This window comes from Antechinus flavipes, chromosome 4, assembly GCF_016432865.1.
Source record: "Antechinus flavipes isolate AdamAnt ecotype Samford, QLD, Australia chromosome 4, AdamAnt_v2, whole genome shotgun sequence".
Taxonomy (NCBI): Eukaryota; Metazoa; Chordata; class Mammalia; order Dasyuromorphia; family Dasyuridae; genus Antechinus; species Antechinus flavipes.
In genome coordinates, this window is record NC_067401.1 from 8,038,612 (window position 1) to 8,049,569 (window position 10,958).

Sequence of the window (10,958 nt, forward strand, 5' to 3'; positions counted from 1 at the left end):
ATTGCAGAAGATGGTAAGTCCAGATTAATATTTTCCTACAAACTCTTAGAGAAACACATAAAAAATGCTCTTGTCTCTTTTATTTCAGTCATAAAATTCAAAATATAAAGCAAACAAAAAATACCAACAATCTTGCCAGAAACTATATTTGAAAATAGATCTGTTTGTTATTCTTTGGAGAACACTTGGGTTGCTCAAAGCATCAGGCTCCCTTGTTCAGCTGCCCACCGCTCCCCAGTGAGCACAGTAGGTGTCCAGAGTTCAAGCATTCATGCATTTTGTCCCAAGAACTATTCATTCTAGGTAAATATTCACACAGCTTCCAAAAAGAGGTGTCCATTTTAGTTTAGTTGTTTTAAAAAAAAAACAAACACAGTTGTGCAATTTAATCATGGACTTCTTTTGAATATCATAACAGAGAGCATTAATTTCTCACGGGGGCGGACCTGATTTCCAAGCAAGAATAAAATTAAGTGGAAGATGAGGTAGGTAAACACATAAACAATTTACTTATTGGAGCACTGTTAGTGGAAGAAATTAGTCTCATTAATCATATGCATTTTGTCCTCTAAAACACATAGCTATGGGAAAATACTGCATAAATACTTCTTATATGTGTTGAATTAATGAAATGCTCAAGGGAGTCATGGCCGAAGACTTGACTATACAAAAAGAAGGGCAGTCATCCTATTTTACAAAATATAAGAATGCTTTAAGAGATCTACGGAGTTTTAAATACTGATATTCTGTATGATGCTCTTAGGGATGACTCTTGGATCAACACACATTTGTAATAATTAAATTACAGTAATAATAATAGATAAAACTCATAGTTCACTTTTTCTGTAATGCTTTTGGATTTTACAAGCATCCTCATTGTATGATCTCATCAGACACTAAAGATATCTATAGCAAGAGGATGGAGGCAAATTAAATCATAGACAGGGGAAAGGACATTTCTACTGGTTTGATGAATAAATTGGAGCTGGAACTGAATCAGATGCATCCTTTTGGTTGAAATGTCACGTGACATAATTATTAGCTAGAAAAAAAGATATTATTGCTAACTGAATTAAAAGAAGAGTAATTATTGGTTGCATCACCACCCACCAAATTTTGCAGAAAAACTGAATTCCCTTCTTCCCCTTGACAGGCTCTAGTGTCCATTGTTTTAAGTTTCTAGACGAGATCATGGTTTTAAAATTCTATATATTTTATTTTTGTGGAGTCTTAGTCAATCATTCGCTTTGTGAACAATGCCTGCTTTTCCGTGGCTCAATTTTAATTTCTACAGAGATAAGACTGTGTGTTTTGCTTTTGAGTCACTTCAGAAATGACCAACTCACCATGACCCAATTTGGGATTTTCTTGGCCAGAATACCAAAGTGGTTTGCCTTTTCTTTCTCTAGCTTATTTTACAGATGAGAAAATTGAGACAAAAAAAGGGCTAAGTCACCTACCCAGAGTCACACAGCTACTAAGTCTCTGAGAATCGATCTATCCACTATTTCACCTAGCTGCTTTTAAACCTAATTTTTAACCTAGCTCAACCCACTTTAGGTTTTCGGTGGTTCCTGATTTTCAAAGACAACAGTACAGGTCAAATTCTATTCCAAATAACTGTTTGTTTCCTCTCTTAATTATTTGTAAACTATACATAGTTTGCTTTGTATATATTTGTCTGTGTGTTGTCTCCTCCATTAGATTGTAAACTCCTTGGAGGCAACAAAGTGCCTAGCACATAGTAGGTACTTAATAAATGCTGATTGATTGATATGTAAGGATACTTTAAAGCTTTTTCTTTTTCCAAATATAATTTTCAACATTGACCTTTGCAAAACCTTGTGTTCCAAAATTTTCTCCCTTTCTTCTTCCCCCTGCTCAAGATAGCAAGTAATCCAATATAGGTTAAACGTGCAATTCTTTTAAACGTATTTCCATAGTCATCATTCTCTGCAAGAAAAATCAGATCAAAAGAGAAAAAAAAACACAAGAAAGAAAAAAAAAACCCCAAGCAAACAAACAACCAAAAGGTGAAAATACGGTGCTTTGTTTTGTATTCAGTCTCTGTTGTTCTCTCTCTGGATGCTGATGGCACTGTACATCCTAAGTCTATTGGAATTGTCTTGATCACTTCATTGTTGAAAAAAGCCACGTCCATCGTGGACACATGGGCACAGTGTCCCAGCTTATTTAATGGTCCTGGGCATTGGAATCACTTTTTGTACTTACAGCTAAATATGGGTTTTTATAACTATGTAGCTATACCACACACATATAAAGCACAGCTAGCATTTCTATAACACTTTACAAGTTTGCAAAGCACTTTATTTCATTATCATTTCATTGAAGAATTTATAAAACCAGAAACAAATAATTGTATTTAGGAGAAGGGGGAAGTGACTTGGTTTCTTATTATATCGAGCTTTCTTGTTCCCTACTCCTTGCGTGAGATTTGGCCCAACCTCACCTCTCCGACCTTCATAAAGCACCACCTTTCTGTGGTTCCCCTAAATTTGAAGTCTTTCCTAAGCTGGGGCTGTCATTAAATTGCTATATCCCTAAAGGGTCTGGTTTGCTTATGGAAGGGGGATGGGGAGAGAAAAGAGTAAGTTTAGAAGCTATATTATGTCAGACGTTTTCCCCCACCCTAAGCTTCCCAATGTTATTGAAATCTTGTTAAATTAAAAAGCTCAGGCAGGTAATGAGAGGAGATGCAAGAAGCAGAAGCAGGAGCCAAAGAAAACCTCAGTGGAAAAAATCCGGGTATTTCTGGACTTTGAACATGTCACCTCTCATGGTATATACCCAGATGAATCGAAGCAGCTGAAGAATCATTTCCAGATTTAAACTATAAGCCCAGTATTCAAGCACTGTGGACTCTTGTCTTTTTTTTTTTTTTACTGTTTCCTTTTGCCCAAATATTTACTTGCTGAATAAAAATCAGAAATCAAGCCAACTGAGTGTCTTCTGGAAAAGAACGCAGGAGGGAAAAACTTTGGAGTGTTCTATGGCTTGGTAAGAAAAAGAGAAAGCCCCAGTGTGACTTCTTGGATGGAGAGCCAGTGACTCTTGTGCTACCCTAAAGCCATCACCTGGGGCAGGACGCACAGGACCGGTTCCAGGTGTTCAAAGCAGGTGCCCAGGAGCCATGGAGTTCTCCAAAGGCATCATCCGAGGGGGTTATAGATTTCTACTGGCTTCATTTTTGCTTGCTATTTCCCAATGTCTCCTTCCCCCCTTCTCTTGCCCAAAGAATTGAGGTGATTAGCCTAAGGTCAAACAGCAATGTCCGGGATAATCTTTGAGTCCAACGGCAGCCATCTGGCCTATGTCCCAATGGCTTTCCAGCATAGCGGGCTCCTCCACCACATCCTGGACATTTGTTCCACCTTCTGTTGGACAGGACCTCACAATCTCTGGCAGCAGCGACCCACTCACTCCCTAGCGGTCCCGGTGGCTGAAACGTTCCTCAGTTGAGCCAAAATCTACCCCATGCAGCCTCTTCATTTCCTCTCCTGTTGTCTAGAGCCACAGAAGGGCTCCTTCCTCTTCCCCGTGACAGTCTTCAGGCTCGGGGGAGACCCCTAGAACACCTCCTTTCTCCTCATCCCTATCGCCCTCACCATTCTTCATCTGATATGGAGTCTAGAACCCTCCCCATCTGGTTCTGTTCCTCTAACCTGCGTGGGATTCATCGGCATCCCTTAAAACGGGGTCTGCACCATCCTCCAGATTTAGTCTGACAGGACAGAGGCTCAGGGGTCTCCCCACTCCCATCATGCAAACATTAAGCTTTCAAGGGTATAACTAAGATCGAGCTGCTCATTGATGGCGTCTTCGTGCTTTTGAGATTTCCTCAGCTCATATTTTCACCCAAGAAAATGCCAGACAATGGTCCGTCAAAAAATTGCTTTATTAATGTTTTAGCATAAATTTTGCTCCCCAAAAGCAAGAGTAGGATCATTTGGAGCTTGACAAAGAGGGAAATGACATTGTATTGATAATGGGGGCTCCCCCACAAGAAGCATTGTTTGGATTTAATCAACAAGTGTCTACTAAGTGTTTATGGGTGGTCATACAGTTTAGGAAGAAAGGAAATTGGGGATTTCTTGGGCCCTGTTCTAGGGTTCTGTTCAGGTCACTCTTCCTGATACGGGACGTTATAACCCAGGGTATTGCCCAGGGGAAAATGGGCAAAGAAGGTCCGCGCCATATCATTGATCTGGTGGTACGCTCCCAGAGTCTGAAAGTATTCGACATAGGACCAGAAGTCTGAAGTGGAGAAAGGCCAGTAGGGCAAGGCTGGCGGCTCCGCAAAGGGATCTGATTAAAAGAGAAAATAATCATCATCATAACAATTACAGAGCGATTTAAGGTTGGCAAAATTTTTTATATAGATTTGGTCCTCATAACAAGCCTTGGAGGCGGGGGCGATTATTCTCCTCAGGTGAGAAAGCTCCAGAAATATTCAGGGACTTGGATGGTCACCTGGCCGGCAGACTCGATTCTTCTGCCTCCCAGTCTCACCCACTGTGCCCTGTGCCCCCAGCCGGCCCCACTCACAGCAGGATGGATGCCCAGAGGAGAGTGAGGAGAGGAATATTAAAGGCGGGAGGAGCACGTGAGGCCCCTTAGTCCAGTCTTCCCATTTTACAGAGGAAGAACTGAGTCCCAGAGTGGTTGCCCTGTGCCCTGCCCACTCTGCCGGGGCCACACTGCCACCCAAGCCACTGGTTTAGATGTAATGTTTTCTTCTTCTCCCTTAGGCAGATTTAGAATCATTTTTGATTTAGTGCCAAGGATATTGAAAACCTGTATTTGAGATCCTAGCTTTGTGACTTCAGATATGTCACCTTCACAGGTTTAAGTCTCAATTAGCCCATCTGTGAAATGGGAACAGCACTTCTTATGTGGTTTGCCTCAGGGGCAGAGCCTTTGCCGACCTTGAAGTTCGTTTATCCACACGTGAGTTATTTTGACTGAGCACAACAGCAGAAGACACGATTCTTCCGCATTTGGAACTCCCAGAATTGGGGGAGATAAGAACTATATTTGGGGTGGACAGGGATTGTCATTGTGCATACAATGCCAGGCCCAGAGTCAGGAAAAACAGAGTCAAATTCGGCCTCAGGCACTTACTGGCTCTGTGACTCTGAGCAAGTCACTTCAGCCTGTCTGCCTCAGTTTACTCATCTGTCAAATGAGCTGGAGAAGGACATGGCCGACCACGCCAGCATCTCTGCCAAGATGTGACCGAACAACAACAACAAAAGAACTACATATGTGGGATGAGAAAGGAACGATACAAAATAAAATATAATTAAGTACTTGTATGCGTTATCCCAAAAAGGGTCACAGGATGTGAGAGAATAATAATAATGATAATGAATATGTCTGTAGTCCTTCAAGGTCTACAAGGCACTTCACATATCTCATTGCAGCTTCACGAGATTCCTGGGAGATGGGAGCTATTATTACCCCCATTCTACAGATAAGAAAACCATTAAAATAAGATTTGAATTCAGAACTTCCCAATGCCAAGTCCAATCGCCCCCCTAAGTGCCCCTGGTAGGAGGCTGGTGGGAGCTGGAGCTTCATGGAGGGAGAGGGTCTCAAACCTTCAGGAATGGAGAGAATCGGGATGAAGGAGGAGAGGAGGAACAAATAACATTAACAGAGGTGCAGAGTGCGAATGATGGCTTGGGGCCACCAGTGATTCCTCTAGGGCTTCATCTCCCTGTACTGGGAAGAGATCTCTGAAGTAACTGTTCTACAAAGAGGGCAACTGAGACTCATAGAGGTTCTTTGCTGCCCTTGAGAGAACTTGGCCGGACTTACCAACTGATCAACAAACAAGCATTTATTAAAAGCCTACTGTGTACTAGACCTGTGGTAAGGTAGGTTAGGCCTACAGAGAAAAAACATTAAATCGGTCCCTGCTCTCGCAGAGCAGACACAAAAATAGATGGGTGACTTTGTGTTGTTCCTTTCTAAAGTTAACTGGAGTGTCTGAAGGTGTGGGAGGGGGTGCTAGATGTCCCAAAGCCTTGGGACCCGGCCTCAGGCGGTGTGGTCTAGAGGAAAGATTGCCAACTTTGGAAAGGAAGAACCCGGGTTCAAATCCCACCTGGGATGCTCATCTTTGAGCAAGCTTCAGTTTCCTCAGCTGTCAAACCATGGATGGTCAATAAGGTCAGGAGCTCTTTCAGAAAAGGCCACTGGACCCAGGCCATCCTGAGGTGAGAGGGAAGCCTGTGTCCTACCAGAAAGTCATTTCTGTCCCAATGGAGGCAGGTCAGAACCAGCGATCCAGACAAGGGCTTTCATAAAAGCTATGGGTGCAGAGGATCAATGAGACCATATGGAGCGATGGCAAGAGCCCCCTACTTGAAGTCGGTAATATTGGCTCTTTAACATTCAGAACATTCAAAAGAAAGCGAGCTAAAGTCCCCGGCTCTGCCGGACGGTCTCGGGACTCACAGAGCGAGGACAGGGGAGTTGGGCCCAGTTGTCTGGGACAGGAAGCCCAATCTGCTGACCCTCCGTCTTGGACAGATGCCGGCAGTTTGACTTTCAGCAAAAGCAAATCATTCTCCAAGAAGAAAATATTTATTCCTGAAGGGAGCTGTTGTGCTGGGGTGAGGGGGACGCAGCCAGGAACCCCGCTGCCGGACTCGTGGCTGTCCCCGGGTGACCAGCGCTGCCCGGTGCACTGTCCTTGGCACTCCAGTAGGGGATGGGGGAGTTACAATCTGTCCTAACGGAATGGTGGGAAATCAGAGCCCATCCATGTGGTCAATCCACCTTCAACTTCTTACAGGCTTGTGGGGAGGGACCTTCCATCTGATTCCCCCCCTCCTCCATTGGACTGATGAGTCCACTCACCCAAGATCAGGCAGGGGAGTGATGGCCACAAAGGGACCAGAACCGGGACTCTGACTCTAAGTCGGGCCCTTTCCCACTTTGCCTCTTAAAATAACTGCTTCCTTTGAGACTTAGCTCAAGCAGCTCCTTGCCCAAGAAGCTTTCCCTGATCCCCTCAGAGGGGTGCCCTGGAGCCCTCCCTCCCCAAATGACCCTGTATTCCTTGCACAGACATTCTGTGCATCTGATTTCATTGTGGCCATTATTTTAATCTGTCTAAAATAAGATGGAATGTTTCCCCCTTCCTAGCCCCCCTCCCCCATCTCTGACCCATTTTCTATTCTGTCTTTTGCCCCCCTCTCTCCCGGGAGAAACACGAGCCCTTCCATTACCTGCTTCCTCCTGGACTGGCTTGGCACCTACAAGGAAAGAAGAAATGAGTCACTGGAGTGGGGGTGGAAAGGGGGGGAGAAAAGGGGATCTCCAGGAAGGGGAAGAGCAGGACTGACAGCTAGCTCCGGGTCAGCTTCCTGAGCCGTCAGAAGGAATCCTTCAAGCACAGAAGCCAGGGACGTGGGGAGGCAACAGGGCAGCCAGGAAGGGAGGCTGAGTCTGGCCCCGCACCTTAAAGCAAAGCAGCGCCAGGCGGCTGGACCGGGGCAGAAACAAACCTTCAAGGATTCTCAAAGCACTTCCTGCACCTTCTTTCACCTGAGTGGGAAAAAACCAAGATGACCTCGGGAAACCTGGGAAAAGTATAAAGGAGGCTCCTGACCTCCCCGGGACTCAGTTTCCCCATCTGTAAATCTGAAGGAGCTTTATTTGTATGTGCTTTATATTTAAAAACATGTTGATATCTTTCTATTTAAGCTGATCTATTTAAAAAATCATTTTATATATAAGTTTCCGAGGGCGGGAGCTGTTTCTTTGCCTTTTAGCCTAGCCTAAGTCCCTGGCTCAGGGGGGGCACCTCATGGTAAAAGGAGGGGGATGGACTAGACGTTTTCTAAGTCCCCTGCTAGCTCTTGGTCAACGATCCTCCCGTTATTATTATTCTGGTTTTGCAAAGGAGGAAACCGATGCTTGCGCAGGCCCACAAAGTTCCTGAAAATCTAGCATCTGCTCCGAGTTAGGCTTTCCTGATTCGGAATCGGAGCTTCCCTGACTCAGAGCTGGAGCTCCCTCACTCTGCCCCTCACCACCTCTTGCCTTCTCAGCAGCCAACTCACCTGTGAAAGTCCCCAGCAGCAGACAGAGGAAGAACTGGCTGATGATGCACAACTTCATTTTCCCTGGAAGTCCCAAGTGTCAGCTGTCCAATAAACGAGGAAGAAACCTGTCTTTTACTCTCCACACATTTCTTGAAAATAAATGTAGTTTTTTATTGATGCTTTTTTACATTCCCATCCTTTCTCTAATCAAGTGGATCTCCTCCAACACTGATATCTCCTTTTCCCTGGAAATCTTAAATGTCAGCTGTCCAACAGTGAGGAAGAGACCTGTTATTACTCTCCACACATTTCTTTAAACTAAATTAATTTTTTTACTGATGCTTTTTAACATCCCTTAATCACACTGGATCTCCTCCAACACTGATATCTCCTCTTCCCTGGAAATGTCAGCTGTCCAATAAGTGAGAAAGAGACCTGTCATTACTCTCCAAAATTAATTTTTTTATTAATGCTTTTTAACATCCCTTAATCACACTGGATCTCCTCCAACATTGATATCATAGAATCCTCTGTTAGAAAGAAACCAACAGACCATAAAAATACATTTCTGACAGTTCTACCAAGGAGGGAGTGATTGCTAAAAACTTAGATCTCTCTATGAAAACAATCTCTCATTATTTTTATAGGAAGAGTGAGTTGAATATAATGACTAAAAAATGCTTTCTCTCCTCTCCATGCCTTTCCATTTATATATTTCTCTTTAAGAGGTAAAGCCTGAATTCTGAAGCCTGAGAGCTTGAGTCTAGAAATCCAAGAAATCGTACCTTTGTTTTTCCTCCAAGTTTTATCTCAGAAGTTACCTCGAGGCTGATTCAGCAGTCTAGACTGAATGGGCTTCTGTTGGTGGTATAAAGAGGTGGCTCTCGTTCCAAGGCTAGGGGATAAGGAAAGGAGACGTCACTTCTGAAAGAACCAATGGCAAGTTTCCCTTCTCCAAGGAATTGGACTGGAGCTCATCAAAGTACTTCTTGTGTTTTTGTGTGTCTGTGTGGTTGGTTTTTTTTTTTTTTTTTTTTTTTAATGCAGAAATCAGCTCTGAAAAATCAGAGTTGTGAATCCAAAGAATGAAGTGAAGGAGATCCTCAAAATTCTCTTTGGTTTCTTCTCTTTGTGTGTGTTTGTGTGTGTTGTGAACTCTTGCCGCAACCCGTAGAACCCTTCTCGGAAGAGTTTTTAAGGCAATGACAAAGGAAACCAATTATATTGAAACACATATATCAAAAAATCATTTTTTAAAAGTTTATGGGCCCCAGGTTAAGAATCCTTGCTTGAAGTGTGTAAGGTTGAACTCAATGTTGGCAAGATAAAAATCTATTTTTTTAGATTAATTTATTAATTAATTTATTTTTAAAATAATTTATAATATATAAATTAATTCATTTATTAATTAAACTGAATCCTATCATTTGATAATTGAAAGGGACTTTAGAAAAAAAAAGCATGACTACACTCCCACAATATTCCTTACAACTTCCTAGCTAGGATACCTGGGCAGGTGAGAATTAGGAACCTGAATATTTAAGTAGGAGGCACTGAACTAAAATATAAAGCTAAGTTCTAATTATTCCCTTTTCTTGGATCTAACGTACATCAAATGAGTTCAAATGAAGTGAAAGTAACAGAATCCCAGCTTCGAGAGGGAGACAGGACTTTAGCAACCAGCCGATCCCAGCCATCCATGGAGAGAATCTCTAACATATTTAACAGTGGCTTGAAAAGGTAGCCCATTGCATTTCTAGAGAGCAGCCTGGCTTGTTTTGGTGGTGTTAAGGGAGAAATATCTCCTCTTTGAGTTCATGTGGGAGGTTAGTGCTGCTGAAATCAAGCTACCGCCAAGCACATGTTGGGGCAGGAGAGGGGTAGAAAAATAACCCCTGAACCGAGATTAGGATTCGAAGAAGGATTCTCTCAATGGAACAAAGAAATGATTCCTTTAAATATTGCAATCTCATACATACATCTTTTTAGCTATAAGTTTAAAAAAGAAACAATCACCATCCTATGCTTCCTTCAAAGTTATAAATTCAGTTAAGCAGAATCAGAATCTCATAATCTCTATGGAGACAAACCTAAAACGGACCAAAGTCAAATTATAGATTAAACTGCATTTAGAGAATTCCTGATGGGGCTGATTGAGAGGGGAGATTTGCACATTACCAAGCAACTGAGGGCAATTGGGATCCTTCTTCTAGCTTCTTACCTGGGGAATATTTGAAGTCTTAAATCAATTTTCATATTCCATAGGCCAGGTATTCAGCCAGTTCCATAATCTCCTAATTTCACTTCATCAAACAAACTCTATAGGTAAACTCAGTCAAGTTACAGATTATACGACATTTAGACAGATTCACTGGAGGATAAATGAATAAAAATTAATAAATGGAATTAAAAGATGAAAAATGATACAATGACCATGAATCTATGACTCCTTTCCTTTCTTCCTAAGTGGAAAGTAGACTACAGAAGGACCAAGAAATCCCAGCCTTTGCCTCGACCAAGTCACAAATGTGAATGGTCTGCTCCATGAGGGGGAGGCCGTCAGATCTTTGCTAGTCCCACAATTGATCCACCCCCCACTCCGCCATATGAAGGGATGACTGTGAACGGCAGCACCAGGAGGATCAGGGCTACTACAAAAAGCAACTTCATGTCCTGTCACTGATTCTCGTTTTGAGTCAAGGGAAGTGGAATGCAATGGGAATTTTCTTTATTTTTCCTTTATTATTCAAGACTCAGGGACACTCCTTCCTCTGAGCTGTCCACGCCATCTTGAGATAATTCCAAAGGTCTGGATGATGATCCACAAAGGGAGGAAAGGGATGACTTGCCCCCTCCTCCACCTCCCCCCCCTGAGCAGTT

At 42.9% G+C, this 10,958-nt stretch overlaps 2 protein-coding genes across 2 annotated transcripts in view; both read right to left on the reverse strand.

Moving 5' to 3' along the window:
* Nucleotides 1-10,958, reverse strand: part of LOC127563075 (zinc finger protein 260-like) — a 298,396-nt gene that overhangs the window by 138,832 nt on the left and 148,606 nt on the right. The window lies entirely within an intron of this gene.
* Nucleotides 3,904-8,173, reverse strand: OTOS (otospiralin). Its single transcript, XM_051999321.1, has 3 exons — nucleotides 8,097-8,173; nucleotides 7,260-7,286; nucleotides 3,904-4,326 (listed from the first exon to the last, which is right to left on the reverse strand). Exons 1-3 carry the CDS (start codon nucleotides 8,152-8,154, stop codon nucleotides 4,142-4,144), a joined length of 270 nt encoding a protein of 89 aa, XP_051855281.1. The 5' UTR covers nucleotides 8,155-8,173; the 3' UTR covers nucleotides 3,904-4,141.